The sequence below is a fragment of the Ursus maritimus genome, unplaced genomic scaffold (genome assembly GCF_017311325.1).
Source record: "Ursus maritimus isolate PB19 unplaced genomic scaffold, ASM1731132v1 scaffold_2, whole genome shotgun sequence".
Lineage (NCBI taxonomy): Eukaryota > Metazoa > Chordata > Mammalia > Carnivora > Ursidae > Ursus > Ursus maritimus.
Genome location: NW_024424452.1, coordinates 87,096,351 through 87,121,946, shown reverse-complemented (window position 1 = coordinate 87,121,946; position 25,596 = coordinate 87,096,351). Strand labels below are relative to the sequence as shown.

Here is a 25,596-nt window from a genome sequence, read left to right as displayed (position 1 = left end):
ATATTAGTCACCATACAGTACATCCCCAGTTCTTGATGCAATGTTCCATGATTCATTACTTGCATATAACACCCAGTGCACCATGCAATACGTGCCCTCCTTAATACCCATCACCGGCCTATCCCAATCCCCTACCCCCCTCCCCTCTGAAGCCCTCAGTTTGTTTCCCAGAGTCCACAGTCTCTCATGGTTCATTCCAGCTTTCTTTTTATTAGTGTTAGCATGTATTATCTTTTTCAGTTCCTTTACTTATAACCTATTTATGCCGTACATTTAAAGTGTTCTTGTAGCTAGCATAGAGTTGGGTCTTGCTTTAAAAAAATAATACAACCAGACAATCTTAACCTAACTGAGAGTCAACTGTTAAATATTCAGGATAACTTGTGGACCATCAATAGCTGAAATCAACTATGGTAGAAGTATTTATTATAGAAATAAGCAAATACCACAAATCAGCTCTCCCCCTCCCCTAACAGAGCTGGTTTACAAGTATATCACTGCTCCCAGATTTCTTGAGTGGATTTAGCACGCTCTTTTCCTAAAATCCCTGACCATCATACCAATTTCCCCTACTATTCAAACTCTTTTTTTCCCCTTCGAACTCAAGTCTAAGAGATAAAGAGAGATTGGAAGATAGGAAGAAGTAGCCTTTGCTTTATTTGGTCCTGTAACCCTAGGACCTAGCACAGGGTCTGGGACATAAGAGGTGCTAGCTATTTATTCAATGTTGTAGTACCCTCCCATTTTATATGTAACACTTCTCCAAAAGGAATACCATTTATACCATAGGAAACACCACACCCAGATCAATGATTCCCAAAGAGATATCCAGAATAATGAATTTTATAGGAAGAATAGTAGATTCTAGAGCTGGATTAGACAATTTCATTAAACCCAGCCAGGCAATTAACCAGGGTCTACTTGCCAGATACAGCCCAAAACTGTTGTCTTCTCAGCCCTAAATCCCTATGAATAGATTTCTTTGTATATATCCTAGTCAAGAAACTTTCTAAAATAAGTGCCTTGTTTTTCTGAGACACAATGCAAACCTTCTTAAATCTTATATCTTCTTCTTTACTCATTTCTGTTTTCTATTCTAGCGCTCCACTCTCTTTCAGTAAATCTCTTCTTTACTCTTGATGTTTGACTTTTTTGTTGTGCTGCTTTCCCAGTTTCCTTCTAAATTACTTCCCTGATAATTATTCCCTAGAATAACATCATCAGAACCACAGACTCCATTTTGAAGGTCACATCTGCAAATTCAGTTTCTGCAGAAATGTTGTGGATTACCATAACTACAGTGCAATTATATTTCTATGAGACACGCATCAGGAAAACACCTTTCAGTACTCAGTTGATTTTTATTTTATTTTATTTTTTATATATATATATATTTTTTTGGTGTGTGTGTGGTTATACCATCTGAGCAGATAGCTTTTTCAGAAGTCCTTCAAGTCAAAGTAAAACACTGAGCCCAAGGGTAGGAAATCACTATTTCAATAGGCCCAAAGATGGGTCCCCAGTTTCCTTTCTTCATTTTAGTTATACCCAAGTCGAAGGCTTCAAGAAAGAGTGACTTCATCAAACTAGATTTTAATTCCTCCCTCTTTCTCTCTCAGATTTCTCCACATCACCAAATGTATCAGGACGCCCAACTGCATATGCTGCAAATGCCCGGAGTACAGACCTTGAGAATGGTGATATAACCCTTATTAGACGCCGTATATTTGGCCACAGAATTATCACTGTCAACTTTGCAGTCAATGATTTATATTTTTTTTCTGAAATGGAGAAGTAAGTTTCCCATCTCTCCTCATGGTTTTCCCTGGTTATTACCATCCAGCAAAGACTGGAGTGGTCGTAAGTGGCACAGTGATTTCAGCCCTGCCAAGCAGGAATCTCCAACTGAAAATCTCACTGAATTCTGTCTGTCATTGTATCAGTTTCTGCCATTCTTCCCTTAGGTCCTAGGAGCTCTTCAGTATTCTGGAGTTGCCAATATTGAAATGATTGAAATATTGAAATGATACTTATACCCAGGAAGTGGAGCACTTTTTTTCTTATTATTTGTTAATATGATAGAAGTTTTCTTATGGAGCACCATAGGGCCAATAGTTCCTTAGTTAGAACAAAGAATAATAATAATAAAAATTGTGTGTATCTGTGTGTGTACGCATGACATTAAACAGATATATATATAATGTCTTTATTCATGCATCTTTTATTCATGCATCTTTTTTTTTTTAGGTTTTATTTATTTATTTGACACAGAGAGACAGCCAGGGAGAGAGGGAACACAAGCAGGGGGAGTGGGAGAGAAAGAAGCAGGCTTCCCAGTGGAGCGGGGAGCCTGATGCGGGGCTCGATCCCAGGACTCTGGGATCATGCCCTGAGCTGAAGGCAGACACTTAACGACTAAGCCACCCAGGCGCCCCTTATTCATGCATCTTATGAAAAAAGCAAGTAGTAGGAAAAAATTAGAGGTCATTCCATTACAACGTTGGTGAAGTATATAAAACAAAACATCCTTCTGGTCTGGGTCAGATTATTCTTACCTGTTGTTTAGTGCGGTTTCTACTTAGAAAAATTTCTTTGGGCAGGGAGGGGCAGAAAGAGAAGGAGAGAGACAAGCCTGAGCTGGCTCCATGCCCAGCACAGAGCCTGATGCAAGGCTCAGTCTCACAACCCTGAGATCATGACCTGAGCCGAAATCAACAGTTAGGCGCTTAAGTGACTGAGCCACCCAAGCACCTCTCTACTTAGAAATATTCTTAACCAAGTAAGTCTCATATGTATAGCTCTCCAATTTGTGAGCCCAGGGCGTGAACTTGCAAAACAGTCGCACTGGGGTAGAGGAGTTAGTAAATGGTTCTCAACACTGGTGCACATCAGGGTCACTGGGAGCTTGTGAATACTGCCAATGCCGAAGTCCCAGAGATTTTAATTTCACTGATCCAGTGTGGAGCCTGGGACCGGTATTTCCATAAGCTGCTCATGTGATTCTGATATGAGGCACAGTCTAGCACCTCTGAAAGAGAGAATGGACTTAAAATGTTCTTGAACATTTGCAGATAGAAACAAGTGACTGTAGGGGTGCCTGGGTAGTGCAGTCGTTAAGCGTCTAGCCTTTGGCTCAGGGCGTTATCCTGGCGTTCCGGGATCGAGTCCCACATCGGGCTCCTCCGCTGGGAGCCTGCTTCTTCCTCTCCCACTCCCCTGCTGTGTTCCCTCTCTCGCTGGCTGTCTCTCTGTCACATAAATAAATAAAATCTTTAAAAAAAAAAAAAAAAGAAACAAGTGACTGTAAGAGAAATAAGAGTCTCTACTTCTTTCTCTGTCCTCATCAATGGGGACATCTTTGCCATTATCAGGAAGGGCATGTTCCTGGAATACTGATTTGAAATTTGGAATACATTTCCCCCATAGAAATGATGTACTACATGATACCTTATGTACTAAAGTAGAATGGGTTATAAGTCTATGTTTTAGAATGTGGTGGGCTTTTTTTTTTTTTTTTGAGAACTGTTGAAAGTTCTAAACTACTTTAAAAATAAAGATGGAGATGCATAAATGATATTTAAATTGATATAAGTTGGAAGTCTCCTATACATACATACAGGTTACTCAGTCCTCTATATTACTTGACTCATTGTGTATCATTATTATTATTGATTTCGCTTGCTTCTGGTTGATTAGCTTTTTAAAACTTTTAATTCCAGTATAGTTGATATACGGTGTTATATTAGTTTCATGTAGAATATATTGATTAAATAATTCTATACGTGATTCAATATTCATCATGATAAGTATATTCTTACAACCTATTTCACCTATCCCCCCACCTACCTCCCCTTTGGTAACCATCAGTTTGTTCTCTATAGTTAAGAGTCTGTTTCTTGATTTGTTTCTTTTTTTCTTTGTTTTGTTTCTTAAATTCCAAATATGAGTGAAATCATATGGTATTTGTCTTTCTCTGACTGACATTTCCCTTAGCATTATACCCTCTATCTCCATCCATGTTGTTGAAAATGGCAAGATTTCTTTCTTTTTTATGGCAGAGTAATATTCTATTGTATAAATATGGCACATTTTCTTTATCCATCAATCTTTCAGTGGACACATGGACTGCTTCCATAATTTGGCCATTATAAATAATGCTGCAATAAACTTAGGGGTATATATATTTCTTTGAATTAGTGCTTTTGTGTTCTTTGAGTAATACCCAGTAGTGGGATTACTGGATCATATGGTAAATCTATTTTTAATTTTGTGAGGAACATCCATACTTAAACAGATATTATTATGTTAAATCATACTAATGTACTTTCACTCACCTGTCAAACTTTTGATGTAACGTCAAAGCCATTCCTCTAATTGGAGATCCACATATCTTTCTTGCATAAACTATATCCAAAATGCTATCTGCTAATTCTAATTTTTCTCTCTTTAAAGTGGAGTGAGAATTTAAAGGCAATTTAATCCTTCTGGATTTTTATACTTGTTTTTTCAAAGTTTTAAATTGCTTTGTCACACCTAACTCAATAGCAACTTTTTGAAAAGAAACTTGCCTTTACTGGAACATTCCAACACATTCAAATTTATTTTCACAGAAACAACAAATACCTTTTCCTATGATGTTCATATTTTATCAACTTTCATAAATTAGAAATTATAGTAACAAGTACAACAGGTAAAAATATTTGAGAAGAAACATGAATAATTCTCAGTATATATCTGCCTCAACTCACTGGGAAAATGTAAGAGTATATTACAGAAGGTACAACCGGTGTATATAGTGAGCATGTCGTTGGCATCAGTCAACGTGTTTTCAGAAGTACAAAGCACCTGATCATTCATCACACTGGTTAGGGGAATTTGGTTAAGAGATCTTCCACTGCACCCCAGTGAGGCATTTAGCTCAGTTCCATAAATGCTTATGCACTAGGTTGCTTGGGCACTGGATTTGGCACTGGAGATACAAAAGACAACTAAGACAGGCTCTCTATTCTCTAAGATCCTGCAAACTAATCTGGATGGTAGGCAAAACACAAATGAGAGTTAAGAAATAGGATGATAGGTGCAGAAAGTGCTTTTAGACAACTAAAAAGAAAAGCAGGACTTTGTTTACCATGTTCACTGCTGAATCCCTGCTCTTGGAACTGCACCTGGCAGTTAAATGTCCACTGATTGAATAATAAATGGATATGCAAAATAAGCTTATAATGGGAAAATCTTGGAATTCTACTCTTAGGAAAAGTTTAAATGGCTAAGATTTAAAGAGGCCTGAGAGAAATAAACTGTGTATTCAAATCAAGATAAGGTATAACTGACAGGTATTTGATGGTTAGTAAAAGAATATGTTGCTAGAAGACAGAAAGTAGTTGCCAGAGGCTGGGGTATGGGGAGAATGGAGACTTATTGTTTAATGGCATAGACTTTCAGCTGGGGAAGATGAAAAAATTTCTGGGGATGGATTGTGTTGATGGTTGCACAATAAAGTCAATGTACTTAATGCCACTGACTACATTTAAAAATGGTTAAACTGGTAAATTTTATGTTGCATATATTTTCCTATAATAAAAAATTAATAAAAGTAATGTGTGGCTTCAAAGAGTGGTGCTGATTGTGAGAGCATCAGCACAGGAGGGGAAAGAAAGAGCAAGATAACTGTTAGCCTTTAAAGTCTTCAGAGGCAAAACTGGTACAGAGGTCAGGACGGAGGCAGAATGGGATACATAAGGGAGTTTATGGTAAAGAAATACACTTGAAGAAGCACTTAGCATGTTACCTGACATGTGGTAGGTGAGCACAAATTTTTATTTGCTTCTGGAGGCATTATGATTGAATGAATTAAGTTGCAACCTGGCCCAGGATTGGCCCTTTCTTTTTTAGGCCAGAAATGGGTCTGGGCTGGCTGCCCTATATAGTTGCTGCTTTTGTCTTCTCCCTGCTGATTTCCTACTTACTGCTTCTTTTTAGATTTAATGATTTGGTGAGTTCAGCTCGCGTGCTGCAAGCCAACCGGGCATACAACGAGAATGATGTGGTCCTACTGAGGTCCAAAATTAACATCATCCTAAAGCTCTACCTGCATTCTGAAATCCCTCCAAGGCTGAGGGTAAAGGGGATTCCCACGCCTCTCTGGGCTTTTGCCAAGAAGCATTTCTTCCACCAGAACTCTGAAAGCTGATAGGCACCTCCTAAGTCTTGGGTCAACCAGATGTTCTTTACCTAAGCAGTTGCATGAAAAGTGGCTGTCTTCTGGGGAGGGGGTGGTCTTACAGGTCCTGGGGTCAAGAGAGGTTTTCTGCTTTCCCTGGAGCCTCTGCCAGTAACAGGCTCCCACTCTATGGGTAGGTGAACATCTCTGAATCTCAGAAGGATGCCATTCTTGCTGCCATTGCAGAGGGCCACCTAGATCGGACCATCTTCCACGGGACTATCATGTCTCTCTTCCCTGTCATTATGTACTTCTGGAAAAGGTAACTATTTCCCCTTGCCCAAGGACCATGAGGGCAGGAAAACACATTTGACTTTCTAGAGAGTTTTCTGTCTTCCTCTAGCCCTCTGCTCACAGTTTCCAGTCTCTTGGGAACTACAAAGGTGTATTTTTAACCTACTTGATACACTCCATCCCTCACACTCTCACACTGAAACTGAATCAGAGGATGAAGGCCAAGTAAGACTGGGGATCAGAGTGCCTGGCTCCCACTTCCCCTGTGCTTGCTTGGGAAAAGGATGTTAGTTTTCTTAGGCATAGGTTCCTCACCTAAGAGTGAGTATGGACCATAGCTACCTGGGAAGAAATTCTGTCAAGGTTAACACAACTGTGCTTGTGCTTAGGGAGCTTCACTGAGACAGTAAGACAGAAGAGTTTTACTCTGTTATGTCCAAATCCCATAATTACCATTAGAGGCACAGTTGGTAGATATTTCCATTTCCGGGAAGAGCTTAGAAATTTAAGAGGTTGTTGTTGTTGTTGTTGTTGTTGTTGTTGTTAAAGACTTCCTTATTTGCGAGAGAGAGAGAGAAAGACAGTGAGTGTAGGGAAGCAGAGAGGGAGAAAATCTTCAAGCAGACTCCCTGCTGGGCACGGAGCCAGACGCAGGGATCCATCTCATGACCCATGAGATCATGACCTGAGCCAAAACCAAAAGTCAGTCACTCAACCAACTGAGCCACCAAGGTGCCCCAGAAATTTAGGTTTTTATGTCATATCTCCCAATGTTAAAGTGGCAAATGTGGCAACTAACTCAGAACTAAAACATGGTGAGGAAATTATGAAGGCCAAAGAGCAAAAATGAAACAAATAAAATATCTGCAGGAAAAATGCAACCTGTGGCCCACTGGTTTCTAACCTAGTCTGTCAAGGTTTGGGCAGAGACACTGGCCCAGGTTCTCCCAGCTGGTTATTTACTCTTGTAGTGTGCTGTAGTGCTAGCCTATACCTTCTACATAGTGAATAACAGTGCCCTATATGACAGTGACCAGAGGACAACTGGCCGAAATGTTCCAAGGCAGAGCTCATTAGGATATTTAGATTATTATGTGATTCCAGCTCTTAGGGGACCCCCCCCACACACACACATGCATAAATGTTACTTTATTAGAAGAGAAATGTAAATGTTGCTTACCAATCTCCAACCTTTATTTTAAAATCTCTATGATAAATAGAACTACCCTACAATTCAGCAATTACACTACTACGTATATACCGAAAGGATACAAAAATACAGATAAAAAGGGATACATGCACCCTGATGTTTATAGAAGCATTATCGACAACTGCCAAACTATGGAAAGAGTCCAGGTGTCCATCAATTAATGAATGGATAAAGAAGATGTGATATATATATGCAATGGAACGTTACTAAGCCATCAAAAAAATGAAATCTTGTCATTTGCAACAATGTGGATGGAGCTAGAGGGTATTATGCTAAGCAAAATGAGTCAGAGAAAGACGAATACCATGTGATTTCACTCATATGTGGAATTTAGGAAATAAAACATGAATGTGTGGGGAGGGGTTAAAAAAAGAGAGAAGGAGAGAGAGGGAAGCAAACCATAATAGACTCTTAATGATAGAGAACAAACTGAGCATTGATGGAAGTGGGTGGGGCATGGGTTAAATAGGTGATGGGTATTAAGGAGAGCACTTGTTATGATGAGCACTGGGTATTATGGGTAAGTGACAAATCACTAAATTCTACTCCTGAAACCAATATTACGCTATATGTTAACTAATTAGAATTTAAATTAAAAATTTGGAAGAAAAAAATTAATATAACTCAGTTCAATTTAAAAAAAAACTGTATGATAATAAATTATTTAATACATGATTGAAAGTATTAAAAATCGAAGTTTAAGATAACCAGTTTATCTTTTGAACACCAATTATTATCTAGCACCAAGCCTAGACTTGATTCTAGTTCTGCTAAACAGGATTAAATAGAAATTTGTCCTGAAAATTTCTGGAGGATCAGAAACCCCTGGGAAAATGCATGCTGCTCCTGGCTTGAGTCAGTGCTCAGCACTGCCTCATACCTATTTAGGAAGTATAGGAGTGCTTCAAGGAGGCTTTGAATCCCTAATTTTTATGCAGCTGGTTCTTCACTTGCTTTCCTATATAAAGAATTTTATATTGCACAAACTGTGTCTACATATGTTATCCCGGTGAACCTCTCAACAGCCCTATGAGGTGGGTGGAGCAAAGTGTTATTATCCCTATTTTATAGATGAGTAAATTGAAGTTCAAAAGGGCAAAGAGACGCCTAGGATCACTTGGAAGAGGTAAAACCAGGATTAGAAACGAGGTCTCTTATTTTCTTAAGCACCATAAAGAATGCATCGTGGCACACTGGGAGCTCCATGATGGGAGGTAGACCCATTATAGCAAGTGGAATGAGAGAAACCAACCGTGATCAGATAGAATGCCCCCTGGGAAGCGAAAGAGGGCACCAGTTAAGACCATCAGAGCAAAGGCAGGATAGAAAATAAATCCAATCTTATCCAAGACCAACCTCCAAGGGGTCCAATGCAAGGGTAGGTTGAGGGACAGCAAGGTGTTAGGGGCCAGGGAGGAAGAGATGAAGAGTGTTGTGAGGGATTCCAGGGAGCAACAGTTCTCAGGTTGCAGTGAGAAGCAGGGGTTTACTCCAGGGAAAGGGCTGCTGGGAATGTGATGACAGGGTTATGACCTTTGGTAAGGGACAGGATGAAGCCAGGGATTGGGACCTGAGAGGAAACCAGTCAGATGCTCTGGCTGCACCAGGTGGGGTTAAGTGGGGAGCTCATAGTCTGATGCTCAAGCAAGCATCAGAGGGACTGACTCCTCCCCAGACCTGGATATAGCAGATTCTTTACAGACTCCATTCATTAGTTCCAGAAGGCAGTCCCAACATACTGTCCATATCAGGTCCTCACTGGAGCTAGGCCTGGACAGGACACAAAGAGGGCGTCTGACAGGCAGCACTCCCAGGCCAAGTCTTTCCTCTTCTCTGTTGGACACTCCACTCTCTGTGACGAGTGGTCCTGACCCAGTTGCCCTGTGCTCAGTGTTCTAGCCTCCTCAGCTTGTAGCTTTCTCTATGTGACCAGAAGCCAATCTTCTCACAGGTTTTGTTCCTGGAAGGCAATCCGCTCTTACTTCCAGTACAGGGGGAAAACATATAAGGATAAAAAACCTTCTCCTAAGCCAATGCACAAGTATCCTCCTTGGAGTGGAGGTAAGCTCTACCATGACCTATAGCCCCATTCTCTAGCAAATGAGACTCATGAAGGGAAAGCAAGGGTCCAAAGGACCAACTTAAGACTTCACAGAAGGTATTTCCTGGACGGGTGGGCATCTCATTAACTTGGCTCTCAGAGAAGCATTAAAATGTGTTTTATCTGTTGATATCAGTGCCAGCTAAAGGGTACCCAACACATGTACCACACTCCCCAGCAGTACCTCCCAATAGCCTCAGGGTATAGGTCATGGTCCATGTGGTAGGTAAATGGAGGTGGTGACTTCACTGCTTTACTGCTATTTAAGAAGTCCCCTGCTCCAGCTCTCTCCAGAAACCTTACCATTTGAAAAGCATCTGTTTTATAGTGTTAAGTGAGAAAATTAAAAAGTAGATGTAGGGTATGATTTTAATGTGGTAAATATATATATCTTTATGCATATATATAATTTTTATGAGAGCATGGGAGAAATTCAGAAATAAAGTGTTAATAGGATTATCCTGCATGGTGTGATTATGAGAGATTTACATATTTATTATTAATATATTCTTAATATGTTAGTCATATGTTGTGTATTATTAACATATTTATAAATAAGCAAATAGATGTGTTTGAGCACACAGCCATATGTTTTCCTAGCAGAGCAGTTAAACTCAGTCCCTTTCTTAATATCTGCACTGAGATCAATACTTAAGCAAAAGGAAATTTTAAAAAGAGGAAGGAGCATGCACAGAGCAGTGCCTGGAAAGGATGGATGTCTTTGTAGTGGAAGGTTCTGAGAACCAAAGAGAACAGGTCTGTCAGTCTGAAAACAGTACCAGCATCAGAACAAAATATGGAAATAGGACAGGAGTCTTAAAGACAGCACCAAACTGTCCTGTGAGAGAGCTGAGCGAGCATTCCATGGTTTTAGCTCAAACCTACACAGTTCTCATGTCCATTTTCCCAGATACTTAACCCTGCCCCCCTTCCAGCCTCCTCACAAACAAGCATCCCACCCCTTTGGGGAGTACAAATGAGGACTTTGAAACTTAATCCTTGCCTAGCTTGCATGAACAGTGGGGGAAGCAGCTCTGGCTGGTCATAGAACCAAGTTCCTGCCCCTCTGAGAGACTCCTCACCTAAGTAGGAAATAAATTACCTCTACCTCCCTGGCTGCAGCGGCCCCAATAGTCAATGAATGTTCTCATTATCCTTGACTCTGCCTTGTAAAATGTCACATCAGTAGACAGAAATCAGCAGTCTTTTCAGTATGTGGGTGCAAGGGCTTATTTGGAATGAGTGTGGAGGGATGGGGGTGGGGGATGGTAAGAGGGAAAGGAAAGGACCATGAGCAGGCAGGGTGGGCAAATGATACTCAGAGGAGCAAGAACATGCCCCTTAGTGGCAATCAAAAACTTCCACCTTCAGCTCATTTCCTATTGCTGAGCTCCAGGGAAGGAAATCCCCAAATCTTTTCTGGTGTCTGAAATTGGAAGAGGGTAACAGGATGCCCTAAATTAAGGGGTCGGAGCACTTGGGTCCTTGGCCTGAAGAATCACTGTGTAAATGAGCTGAGGGACCTTGAGCATCTTGCTTCTCCTCTTTCCACCTCAGACCCCTGATCTCAAATACAGAGGTTTGAATTTAGATAATGACTATCATTAGCATCCTAGACACCAAAGAATGTTGTCAAGAACCTCCTTGCTTACATATAAAGATTTATTTTGTTGGGTGTTATAAAGGATTTTAATACTCCCTCTCCTTCTCCAGGAGACCATGCCGTCTTAAGATTCACCTTACTCAGAGGTATTGAGTGGTTTCGGCCTCAACAGCGGGAAGTAGTAACAAGTCCAGTCCAAAACTGTGAGTTGGAGTTGGAATCCCGCTGATCTAACTACTTAGATGGTGACTCTAATCCAGTTTGGCCAATCTCCTTATTGACCACAAGGAGACTGAGGTCTCTAAAATGTGAAGTGATTTGCTCCAAACCACAGAGCACGTGAGTGGCAGAGATAGGATGAGAAGCAGATCTCCTGACTGCCTTTCTGAAGCTCTGTGCACAGCTCTCATCTGAATAATTGTATCTTCCTAATTCTTTTATAGCCCCTTGAAGGCAAGTGCCTTAAAATTCTCTGTATCTCTGCTGGCTCCTCTGTGTGTGGTATATGATCTTTATGAAGACACAATCATAACGTCCCAACTGTTATTTTTCCCTCCTTCTGAGAACACCTGCTGGCTTGAACAGGACCTCGATCCCATACCTCCTGCTTCCTGGAAGTGCCTGCTACTGATCTTCTTACCCCTGTAATAAACACTCTTGTCCTAGCCTCCCATATTTGAGCCATGTTATATCCTTTTTCTCTTCCATCTTCAGCCTCAAGGAGTTAATCCCACTTCCAAGTATCAAAGTTGCCTTGGTTTCCACATGGTCTCTCCTGACAAGCCTTTTTTTTTTTTTTTCTATACCAGTTGTTCACTTCTATTTCCAGGTTGGAGATATTGTTTCTCTCTGCTGCTTCTGGGCATAAATGCCAGTTTGCATGTTCTGTCCATTTACATATGTCCCCTCATTGCTTAATGGGGGGGAGGGGGCACTACGGAATATTGTCCATGATCCATAGGGTACAAACAGCCCTAAGGTTTTGTGATTCGCATGTTCATCTGGCTTAATCTCCTTATGTTACTTCCCTGGGTCCATGGGATTGGCATCATGACCTTTGCATCCAGACAAAATGTCTCCTAAGACCAAAGATATTGCGGCATTCAAACCAAGTCTCCTTAAGGTCCCCTGAGCATCACTGCTTCATCTTCCATTTCCCAACTCCTTCCCTGAAGGTATTTCCCTAGAAGCTATTCTGGAATGGCCTTCCTGGGCTGGAGGCCCTCCAGTGAATGCCTGTGCCCTGAGTTCTGATGCAGTTTTTCCTCTATATTTGCCTTTAGCTTCATCCAGCAACTTACCCCATCAAGACATGCACTCTCCACAGTGCAGCTGTGTCCTGTCTCAGGGTAGGCACGAGTCAGAAGTCCTCTTCTTCAGTTCAGGGCTGCTTTGTCCAAGTTTACAAAGGGAGATGGGGGAGAAACTTCCCAGAGACCCAGCTCTACATCCTGACACTCCTTAGCATATGGAAACCAAGAAGTTGAGCTTTCTTCTTCCAGAGAGTCCTATAGTCAAGATAGTTAGGGAAGGGTTTCTCTGTGGGTATTCTTGCATGCCTCCAACTAAGACAGGCACTTTTAGGAAGTTGGATCCCCTGACCCACCTTCCAGGAGAACATTATTGCTGGGGGAAGAGTGTCCCAGATATCTTTTATTCCCAGCCTCCCTAATACTCCAGGCTTTCAAGGTAAGGTACGTAAAATGGAAAGAAGAATTGTTTTACTTGGCAAGATATTGGCAATAAAAGCATAAAGGACTTGAGGCTGTCAAAATCTGATTCAGCCTAACTTACTTCTGTACAAGCACCAAAGTGGAATTAATGCTAAGTTAGGGCTCTGAGAAAATCCCCAGGGGGTCATGGAAAACACAACTGAGCCAAAGAGCTGCTTGAAAGTCAAGGTTAAAGACTGGTATCCAAGATCTACAAAGAACTTCTCAAACTCAATACACGAGAAACAAATAAACAAATCAAAAAATGGGCAGAAGATATGAACAGACACTTTTCCAATGAAGACATACAAATGGCTAACAGACACATGAAAAAATGTTCAAAATCATTAGCCATCAGGGAAATTCAAATCAAAACCACACTAAGATACCACCTTACGCCAGTTAGAATGGCAAAAATAGACAAGGCAAGAAACAACAATTGTTGGAGAGGATGTGGAGAAAGGGGATCCCTCCTACATTGTTGGTGGGAATGCAAGTTGGTACAGCCACTCTGGAAAACAGTGTGGAGGTCCCTTAAAAAGTTAAAAATTGAGCTACCCTATGACCCAGCCATTGCACTACTGGGTATTTACCCCAAAGATACAGACATAGTGAAGAGAAGGGCCATATGCACCCCAATGTTCATAGCAGCATTGTCCACAATAGCCAAATCGTGGAAGGAACCAAGATGCCCTTCAACAGATGACTGGATTAAGAAGTTGTGGTCCATATATATAATGGAATATTACTCAGCTATCAGAAAGAACAAATTCTCAACATTTGCTGCAACATGGGCGGCACTAGAGGAGATAATGCTAAGTGAAATAAGTCAAGCAGAGAAAGACAATTATCATATGATTTCTCTCATCTATGGAACATAAGAACTAGGAAGATCGGTAGGGGAAGAAAGGGATAAAGAAAGGGGGGGTAATCAGAAGGGGGAATGAAGCATGAGAGACTATGGACTATGAGAAACAAACTGAGGGCCTCAGAGGGAAGGGGGGTGGGGAATGGGATAGACTGGTGATGGGTAGTAAGGAGGGCAGGTATTGCATGGTGCACTGGGTGTTATACGCAACTAATGAATCACCGAACTTTATATCGGAAACCGGGAATGTACTGTATGGTGACTAACATAATATAATAAAAAAACATTAAAATAAAAAATTAAAAAAAAAAAACTTTGTACTAAAATTCACAAAAAAAAAAAAAAAAAAAGAAGAGGAAGAAAGTCAAGGTTATTGATAGCAGGCTCTGTGACTGGAAGGCTTTGTTTCCTCACCAGCCATCCCACCCTCTCAGACCTTCTACAAGGCCAACAGGAGTTTAGAGCTGCCCCAGTATCACTTGCCTGTTCTGGTGCCTGGAAGACAAGAACTTTGGAATTCTTTGTACAGAAAAGCAGTACATAGCTTCAGGGGTTATTAGTTCTTGGAGAGGAAGGTGAGAATAAGAATTCAAGGAGCCCTATCCTGAGGTCAGAGGGTTTTGGTTTGCACCACTGCCATTCCTAAAGGGAATGACAGCAACAAACCAGCAGAGTATGCCAGTTACCTCACTGCCATTCTAATAACTGGCCACTCTTCTCTCTTCCTTCAGACCAAATAACATGGCACCAAAAAGGAAAAAAGTAGTCAAGTCAGTCTCCCAACAGAGGCACATCATCTTTCAGAAGGCTCCTAACACTGACAGAAATTTTCTGGTCAGAAATGAAATGCCCTGGTGTCATCTGCCCTGGAATGATCAATGGGTTATCAGCCCAGACATGGTAGGATGGGACTTCAGTGGGTAAGATGTGAGCAGAGAGCATGAACAAAAGCACCTCTGTCCTCCTTAATCCTGGGAGTCCTGTCAGACATGGTGTTTCTACAATGGGCATGTAACAGATCACCTGACTCTCGGGGTCGAGAGACCTGAGTTCTTGATTCACTCTGGAGCTGCATGGCCTTGAGCAAATCCCTGACTCACAGTTGTCAAAGAATCCCATGACAAATGTGTGTAGATGGCATTAAACACTCTAGTAAACAAGGTGCTGTTTTTATCAACAGTAAACAGAAGGGATCTTAATGCTAGGACCTCCCATTTGGACAATGACTCACATCCATTTTTAGGAAATCCTCACAACCTTGTGGTAACCAAGTTAAAAATTACTTATCTTTAAACAAGCAAGGAAACTGACACACAGAGAAGGTAAGTGGCTTTCCCCAGATCACCAGGTAGTAAGTGGCAGAGTCTGGACTAGAACACACCACTTCTGAATCTTTCGCTAGTTCTCATTCCATGGTCACCCTCTATACAACTTTTCATGCCCAAAAGGAATAGTTCTTCCCTAGAGTTCTGTTTATTTGCCAATTAATAGATAAAGAGACTCTTTAGGAATTTTTTACCTAAAGGCCTAAAATTGTCATAATTATAGAGTCACTAGGCCCATTTTGAAGAAAATCAGGAGTAAATGACCAAATGTCCTAAATGAAACCTCCATTTGGGATAATTAAGAAAAGACAGACTAAACTCTGTGGGTTGCAGAGCAAGGAAAAACTAGAAAGCTTATTGGAGGACTCTCAAATTTCCAGGCAATTTCCTGCTATGTTGATGCCCTTTATTTCCTAGACTTTCCTCAAGAATGAAAAATGTTGTGATGTCAGGGCAGGGCTCACAAATACATGGGACTGTGAGATCATCTGCATGGGGCTTTGATTGTGAAAGGCCAGGAAGACTCTAGGTAGGTATAACTAGAAAAAGTCTTGATGCAAATGAGGTGTAGAGAGCCTCCGGCCACTGAGAGAGAGTCAAGCAAAGCAAGAATTCAGCCTAAGGAAGGCGCAGAAGAAGGGAATGAGAATTTCCTCCCCTAATGGGGCTAAGGCTGCAAAATGGAATTTGAGTTAACAGATGGAGTTATAGTTTCTAAAAAATCAGGTAGGAAACTAAGGCAAGACGCCAGGAAAAGAATGGGGAAGAACCCTATTATTGGCATTGAGCTGTCGGGAATGATCTTGGTCAAAGATGAACAAGTCAAAAGCTTGCACATGGAACCAGAGAGGATGTTACAACAAAGCAATAATGAGGATCTAGTAACATATTGACTCAGGGTCATGTGCATAAATACCCTTACATTGGACTGAGACAAAGCTGAAACTATAGATTGGCAGTAGGTGGGTCCCACTGAAGGAAAAGAAAGATCACTCAAAGAACTCATCTGAAACTGTGATTTTTGCCCATTTCATAATTCTCTACCTATATACACTCATCCATGGGTATAGCTGCATGCAGATATGCAAGAACAAACAAACATGTTATTCAAAAGACCTCACAATACTTAATAGGACTACCCTGAATTGAAAAAAGTAATTCTTCTCATTTATTGAGTCTTGCTGATGCTTCCTTTGCTTTCATATCCTCTCACTTCAGAGATCCCAGATCTAGTATGTTCTCACTCTAGATTTAGGCTAGTGTCACAAAGGTAATCACTTAGCATGCAAACAGGTAATATAAATGAGTAAGGAACCCATGAGAGGTAACAAGGAATGCTAGAAACTGATGAGCTGGTGAACACGTATCAAAGAGGACAGTAACTCTCAGCTCCAGCCAGCCAACTCGGTGTGGCCAGAGCTTTCTAAGTTAAGACAAAAATAAGGAAAGAAAGAGAAAAAGAGGAAGAGTGAGAAAAAAGGTAAAAAGAAAAAGAGAAAAGGAACATGAAATTCAAAGTTTTTATAATACTGTGCAAGTCAAAAACTTGGTTGTTAGCAACATTGGCCCACAGCCCAACAAATGCAATCTTGGCTTTAAAATGTTTCTTTCCCCTTGTAATTATATTTGCATCCTGGGTCTATCTTAGAAGACATTAGAAGGGAGGAAGAAAATCCAAACAATAGACCCATGAGGGTCATTGGCATCAAAAGAAAAGGCCAGGGAAGGAAGCAGTCCTCCTCTAGTCCCTGTGTTCTAGCTAACATAACAAATTACCAGACACTTACTGGCTTAAAATAACACAAAATTACGATTTGACGGTGCCGTAGGTCAGAAGTCTGACCTGGGACTCATCAGGTTAATGTCGGGTGTGCAGAACTGCATTCCTCTCTGGAGGCTCTAGGGGCGAATCCATCCTCATGCTCATTAATGCGGTTGGCAGAATTCAGTCCCTGCAGTTGTAGCACTGAGGTTTTGTTTCCTTGCTGGCTGTCAACCTTTCTTTGCCTAACTGAAAAAGCCCCAACTCTTTAGTAACATATTATATAAGACCATTGACAATTTTGGCCCCAATCTGGATTTCCAGATTCTCTTCCTCATGCATTCCATTCCCCAGCAATGTTGTGTAAAATGGCCTTCCCCTTCCCCTCCACCTGGTGGTAAGAGACATCACAACAGTGACACCTTTTGATTGTCTCCTCTTTCTTCCCACCATTTCCTCTGTTTCTGCAACACTTTTCCCCCTCTTTGGAGATCTTGTTTATATATATCCCTCAGCTACTAAACTATAAACCTTTGCAGGTCAGAGACCATGTCCAGTTTTTCTTTATGCCTCTACTACCTAGCAGAGTGACATGCAGATAATTGTTGCCCCATAAATACATGCTGAATGCATGAGTAAATGAACTGTGCTAGGTTTGGGAATGTAGTGGAAAAAATAGAATATGCACTTTATGCCTACCCTGACCTTACAGTTAATTATGCTGACTTCACAATTAGTGTAGACCATGATGTTTACCAGAAAAATCAAATCGGTAATCAAATCTAATTGTGACTAGCCCATTAAAGAAGAAATATCAAATTTTCCTTATGATTTTTTTTTATGTTCCAATAATTCTTGATGCTTTAAGAACTCTCTATTTTGTTAGGAAGTTCATAAAACCCATTCAGACTAAATACTAACAGAAAGAGGTAGGGGAAAACAGGAAGAGAGACAGAGATCCACCTTCCACCTTCAGAAGCCTTCCAGTTGCATGTGTCAGGAAATGACATAAAATTGTCCCTCTTTTTAAGAAAATATGAAAAGATGTCTGTCCTTCATTTTGAAAGCCTCTAACTGATCCAGGTGTTGCTGCAGAGGAAGTGGCATCTTGTGTGTAGCACCTCGGGGTGCAAGTCCTCACCCCTATACTTCAACCAGAGCTGCAGATCGTTAACCAGAATAAAGGATGTCCATATTCACAATCGGTGGGCCTCCTATACTCCTCTTAAAGGAAAGGGCACAGGAAAACTATATGTTGCTCCCCAGAGGCTCTTAAGGTCATTTTCAATTCAAGAAATTAATGGAAATATTACTTCCCATTCTGGATTAAGACCATGGACCAGCCAGGCTCATCCAGAAGCTCTGACACATGGGCCCTTCCCTGACCAAGAGTCCAGGCCAGGAGGTCCTGCTGCCTGCCATTCCTATCAGCTCATGTTTTTCCATGAGGCAGGCTGGTTTTAAATCCCATCTCCACTCCTTAGTACCTTTGTAATCATTAGCAAATTACTTAACCTTGTTAACTCCCAACAAATGTAAAATAAAGATGTTAATGTCTACCTCCTAGGGTGGTTTGGAAACCAACTTGAAATAATGGAGGCCACATGCACTGAATGGAGCCAGGCACAGAGTTGGCAATGAGGATATTAGTTGCCCCCACTCTTTCTAAGTTTTTCCTAAATTTCCTGGAACATGAAGGAAATTATTGACCAGGAAGTGACATAGTTGAAGAGTTAAATCCTGAAGAAATTCTGAATGCTTTTCTTCCAATAAGATACATGATTCATGAGCTTTGAGTACCCAGGACATCCACAAACCCATTAATTTCTAATATGTAATTTCTATGTAGTCATTTGGAAGATTTCTTTATGTTCTATGAATCTACTATTAATAGGAGGTTAAAAAAAAAAATTCCTCCTGAGCCCCTAACAGATACTTTAAAAGTCAGGGGAATAGCCAGTTGGTAGAGCTGTTCTATCAAAATACACATGATACTTATGATTAAGTTTGCTGTCATATGTGGGCAGTTTGTGGCACCCCAAAACAATTATAATAATAACAGCAAAGATCACTTGATCGGGGGCACCTGGGTGTCTAAGCCATTAAGCGTCTGCCTTTGGCTCAGGTCATGATCCCAGGGTCCTGGGATCAAGCCTCAAAAAAAGGTCCCTACTCTGCAGGAAGCCTGCTTCTCCCTCTCCCACTCCCTTTGCTTGTGTTCCCTCTCTCACTGTCTGTCTCTGTCAAATAAATAAATAAAATCTTAAAAAAAAAATCACTTGATCACAGAGCACCATAACAAATATAGTATACTAAAAGTAAAAAAAACTCAGTCTGAAGATAGAGCAAGCATCAGAAACAGACCAAGATATGGCAGGGATAGTGGAATCATCAGACCACAAATTTAAAACCACTACGTTTAATATGCTCAGGGATCAAATGCAAAAAGTAGCCAACAGGCAAGAACAAATGGGTAATGTAAGAAGAGAGATGAAAATCCTAGGAAAAAATAAAAAAGAAATGCTAGAGATTAAAAAAAAACCGTAACAGGAATGAAGAATGCCACAAACTGCCTATATATGACAGCAAACTTAATCATAAGTATCATGTGTATTTTGATAGAACAGCTCTACCAACTGGCTATTCCTCTGCCTCTCTCCCCTCAGGTCTTCCTGTTCCCTGAGACATAACAATATTGAAATTAGGCCGATTAATAACCCTACAATGGCCTCTAAATATTCAAGTGGGAGGAAGAGTCATGTGTCTCACTGTAAATCAAAAGCTAGAAATGATTAAGCTTAGTGAAGAAGGTATGTCAAAAGCTGAGACAGTCTGAAAACTAGCCCTCTTGTGGCAAAGAGTTAGCCAAGTTGTGAACACAAAGGAAAAGTTCTTGAAGATTATAAGTGCTATCCCAGTGAACACACAAATGGTAAGAAAGCAAAATGGCTGGCCTTATTGCTGATATGGGGAAAGTTTCAGTAGTGTGGATAGAATATCCAACCAGCCACAACATTCCATTAATCCAAAGCCTAATCAGAACACAACCCTGACTTCAATCTTATGAAGACTGAGAAGGGTGAGAAAGCTGCAGAAGAAAAGTATGAAGCTACCAGAGGTTGGTTCATGAGGTTTAAGCAAAGAAGCCATCTCTATAACGTAACAGTGCGAGGTGAAGCAGCAAGTGCTGGTGTAGAAGCTGCAGCAAGTTATCCAGAAAATCTAGCTATGATACTCAAGGTAGCCACACTAAACAACAGATTTTTATTGTAGATAAAACAGTCTTATATTGAAAGATGCCATCTAGAACTTTCATAGCTAGAGAGAAGTCAAAGCCTAGCTTCAAAGCTCATTTGTTAGGGGCTAATGTACATGGTGAATTTAAGTTGAAATCAATACTTATTTCCACTCCAAAAATTCTAGGGCCTTCAAGAATTATGCTTAGTCTACTCTGCCTATGCTCCATAAATGGAACAATAGAGCCTGGATGATATATTTTAAGCCCACTGAGACCTACTGCTCAGGAAAAAAAAAAAAAAAAAAGATTCCTTTTAAAAGATTACTGCTCATTGACAATATACCTGGCCACCCAAGAGCCCTGATGGAGATGTACAATGACATTAACGTTGTTTTCATGCCTGCTTAGACAACATCCATTCTCCAGTCCATAGATTAAGGAGTAATTTTGACTTTCAAGTCTTATTTAAGAAATACATTTCTTAAGGCTATAGCTGTTACAGTGATTCCTCTGCTGGATCTGGGCAAAGTAAATTTAAAACCTTCAAGAAAGTGTTCATAAATGAACACTAAGAACATTTGTGATTCATGGGAAGAGGTCCAAATACCAACATTATCAGGAGTTTGGAAGAAGTTGATTTCAACCCTCATGCATGACTTTGAAGTTCAAGACTTCAGTGGAGAAAATAACTGCAGATGTCGTAGAAATAGCAAGAGAACTAGAACTGGAAGCGGAGCCTGAATATGTGACTGAATTGCTTCAATGTCATGGTAAAACTTGAATGGATGAGGAGCTGCTTCTTATGGATGAGCAAAGTAAGTGGTTTCTTGAGATGGAATTACTCCCAGTGAAGATGCTGTGACGGTTGTTGAAATGTCAACCAAGGATTTAGAATATTGTGTAAACTTAGTTGAAAACGCAATGGCAGGTTTTGAGAGGATCAGCTCCAATTATGAAAGAAGCTCATGGGTAAAATGCTTTCAAACAGGGGCGCCTGGGTGGCGCAGTTGTTAAGCGTCTGCCTTCGGCTCAGGGTGTGATCCCGGTGTTCTGGGATCGAGCCCCACATCAGGCTCCTCCGCTATGAGCCTGCTTCTTCCTCTCCCACTCTCCCTGCTCATGTTCCCTCTCTCGCTGGCTGTCTCTCTCTGTCAAATAAATAAATAAAATCTTTTTTAAAAAATGCTATCAAACAGTATTGCATGCTACAGAGAAATTGTGAAATAGTCAATCGATGTGACAAACTTCATTGTTGTCTTATTTTGAGAAATTGCTGCAGCCACCCCAGCTTTTAGCAGCCACCACCCTGATCAGTCAGCAATCATCAACATGGAGGCAAGACCCTCTACCAGCGACAAGATTACGAGTCTCTGAAGGCATCGATCATGGTTAGCATTTTTAGAAATAATATATTTTTTAAATTAAGGTATGGACTTTGGTTTTTTAGACATAATGTTATTGCATACTTAATAGACTACAGTATAGTGCAAACATAAATTTTATGTGCACTGGAAATGCAAAAATTCACTTGATTCACTTTATTGCGGTGGTCCGGCATTGAATCCACAATATATGAAGGTATGCTTGTAGAGTCTTATGATCACATCCTAGGCTTTTAGTGAGCCTGTGCTGCTGAGATGTCAATTTTTCAAATGCTTTGCAGTTTTTCCTTTACCCATTTAGGTGGTCCGGGATGGCCAGAGGGGGCTGGATTTGTGTATTTGCCTTCTCCCACATGGAAGGCTAGAGTAGCTGGAGTTGGCTCTTTTTCTTTCACCTGGGTTGGTTAGATTCTGATAAAATCCCAATATGTTAGGTCTGGTAAAATAGTTTCTCTTGTGGGCATACCTTTCTCAGAATGCTCTGGTGTGTTTCAAAGTGGTTACTTTTTACCTCCCTCTCCTGGAAGCCCAAGGGGTTTTTCTCTGATCTGTACTGTGAGAACCTGGTAGAGCTCCTGGAGGTAAAATACACAAAAGTGTGAGTCCTGCCCCCGTGATTAAATCTTCCTGGGTTTTGGGGTGTTTTTGTTTTGTTTTGTTTTATCTCCCCGACTTGTCCATACAGAACCTCCAGCAATTTATCAGTACAGCTTAGATTTCTTCCTTCATTTTTGTTCTCATTGAGGTGGGTTTCTGCTCTAGTAAGTTGAGATTGTCTGTATTCACGTCTCTCTAGTTCAAGGAGCACCAGTTTTCCCTGTGACCTTTCTCCTTTGATAGATCTAAGAAGCCTTGTTGATTTTTTAGTTTGTTCAGTTTTTTACTTATTGATAGAATGGGGTGATGACTTCTAAGCTCCATACATGCTGGATCAGAAACCTGAAGTCCTGGGATGCCGTGACACCGCCCGCGAAGCCGGGGCATTGATTCGGGAGAAGGACGAGGCACAGACAGGTTAGCTTGCGAAAGAGAGCATGGTGCAGGGGACGACCGCCAGGTGTGCCACTGCCAACAGTGCGATCGACCTGAACAGCTGTAACCTCGCGTATTTATTGGCAATAAACAATCAAAGACAATCAAGGGAATGAGCCGTATTACATCCTGGTGAATAGTAGTACGTCACGGGGAAGGTCATGGGATTACATGATGTAACGTTCAGCAAGTGAGGCCTATTCTTTTTTTTTTTTTAAGATTTTATTTATTTATTTGACAGAGAGAGAGAGAGAGACAGCCAGTGAGAGAGGGAACACAAGCAGAGGGAGTGGGAGAGGAAGAAGCAGGCTCCCAGCGGAGGAGCCTGATGTGGGGCTCGATCCCAGGACTCCGGGATCACGCCCTGAGCCAAAGGCAGACACTTAACGACTGAGCCACCCAGGTGCCCCGAGGCCTATTCTTAAACATGTTTCTGTGGACCCCGTGGACTATTGTCAAGAGCAATCAAGTTTCTGTTGGGGCAGCGTTCTGCCCTGAGCAAGCTGGGCGTTCCCAACTGCTGTGTAAGCCGGGCATTCCCGGCCGCTGGGCAAGCCAGGAGTTCCGACCGCTGTGCTCTGACATAAACGCTAAAGCCGACAGGGTCACAAACATGTTTTCCTATTATATCCTTAGCATAAGTTCTCGGCTAGGGGCTGCTGCCCTGGGAGATTTTTTAAAACATTGAACCTGGGCCCCACAAAGGTTCTGACTTAATTGGCCTGGGATGGGGCCCAAGTGATTCCAACATAGAGCCAGCACTGAGAACTACTGACAGGTGCCACATGCGCTTTACTGCTGAAGGAGAGAAATAGACAATGAGAATGAGCACAGAGGGCTTTGTCTTGGTCACTCTAGTCAGCCTTCTCTGGGCTAGATCCAGTTCTTTGGGTGCTATCAAAGGAAATAGCTACATGACATATGTAGAATTTTACATTTTTAAAAATATATTCACAGGGTTGTACAGTCATCAATACAAACTAATTTAAGAACATGTTTTGTTGATCTGCAGTTCAACTTGGGCAGTACTGCCATCTTAAGTCATCCAATCCATGAACACGAAGCATCTTTCCATTTAGCATAACACTGAGACTTATATAATCTTAAAACTCAACATTATAAGTATGTCTTGCTTTCTATAGCAGCTGAATTTGGTAATAGTTGAATAAAAATCCATCTTTATATCAAATTATTTTCTTAATTAAGACTTTATTTTTAGAGCAATTTTAAGTTCACAGCAAAATTGAGGGATAGGTTCAAAGATTTCTCATATACCCCTACCCCACACGCATGCATAACTCCCCCATTATCAGCACCCCTCTACCAGAGTGGTACATTTGTTACAACCCATGGACCTACATTAACACATCGTAATTACCCAAAGTCCCTAGTTCACATTAGAGTTCACTCTTGGTGTTGTACACCTAAAGGGTTTGGTATAATGACATGCTATCATTACGGTATCATACAGAGTACTCTTCCTGCCTTAAAAAGCCTCTGTGCTCTGCCTATTTATCTCTTCTCCCCTGACAGCCCCTGGCAACCACTGATCTTTTTATTGTCTCCATAGTTTTGTCTTTCCCGGAATGTCATATAATTGAAATCGTACAGTATGTAGCCTTTTTAAATTGGCTTCTTGTGAAGAATAATTACTATTTACTAAGTGATTAGTAATATGCATTTAAGGATCCTCCATGTCTTTTCATGACTTGATAGATCATTTCATTATAGCATTGAAAAATAGTTAATTGTCTGGATGTCCCAGTTTGTTTATCCATTCACCTACTGAAGGACATCTTGGTTGTTTTAGTTATGGTAATTATGAATAAAGCTGATGTAAACATCCATGTGCAGGTTTTTGGGTACCCATGTTTTCAGTTCCTTTGGGCAAATACCAAGGAGCATGACTGCTGGATCATATGGTAAGAATACGTTTAGTTTTGTCATCCAGAATGGCTGTACCAGCTTGCATTCCCATCAGGAGTGAATGAAAACTCCTGTTGCTCCACACCCTCACCAGCATTTAGTGTTGTCAGTGATCTAGATTTTGGCCATTCTAGTAGGTGTGTAGGGGTATCTTGTTCTTGTTTTTAATTTCTATTTCCCTGATGACATATAATATGGAACATCTATTCATATGCTTTTTGTCTATCTATATTATCTTCTTTGATGAGGTGCCCATTAAAGTTTTTGCCTATTTTTAATTAAATTATTTGTTTTCTCATTATTGAATTAAGAGTTCTTTATACAATTTTAGATAGCATCCTTTATCAGATATACCCTTTCCAAATATTTTTCTGTCTCTTCTCTTCTCATCTCATTCTCATGATTATTTGTCTCTCACAGAGCAGAAGTGTTTAATTTGAATGAGGACCAGCTTTTCAATTTTTCTTTTATGGTTGATATCTTTAGTTTTGTATCTAAAAAGTCATTGCCATACCCAAGGTCATCTAGGTTTTCCCCTGTGTTTTTCTTCTAGGAGTTTTATCATTTTTAACTTTAAATTTAGATCTGTGGTATATTCTGAGTTAATTTTTGTGAAGGGTGTATGGTCTGTGCCTACATTCATGTTTTTGCATGTGGATTCCAGTTGTTCCAGCACCATTTGTTGAAAAGACTACCTTTGCTCTATTATATTACCTTTGCTCCTTTGTCCTTTCTGTGGGACTATTTCTGGGCACTCTATTCTGAAAATTGATCTATTCGTCTGTTTTATCCGTTAATAAATTTGTCTGTTCTGCTGATCTATTTGTCAGTTCTTTTGCCAATACCACACTGTCTTGATTAGTGTTGCTTTATTGCAAGTCTTGAAGTTAGGTCCTCTGACTTTGTTCTTCTCTTTAAATATTATATTGCCAATTCTAGGTCTTTTGCTCTCCATATAAACTTTAGAATATGTTGGTTGATAT

At 40.7% G+C, this 25,596-nt stretch overlaps 1 protein-coding gene across 1 annotated transcript in view; it reads left to right on the top strand.

Moving 5' to 3' along the window:
- The window catches only part of RGSL1 (regulator of G protein signaling like 1), a gene marked incomplete at its 5' end in the record, with an annotated part of 122,444 nt that extends 109,103 nt beyond the window's left edge, over positions 1-13,341 (top strand). Inside the window, 4 exons of the mRNA XM_040634501.1 lie at positions 1,620-1,794; positions 5,980-6,118; positions 6,358-6,482; positions 11,479-13,341. Coding sequence (XP_040490435.1) covers positions 1,620-1,794; positions 5,980-6,118; positions 6,358-6,482; positions 11,479-11,521 — 482 coding nt within the window. The remainder of the gene's footprint in view (positions 1-1,619; positions 1,795-5,979; positions 6,119-6,357; positions 6,483-11,478) is intronic.
- Positions 13,342-25,596: the final 12,255 nt, after the last annotated feature.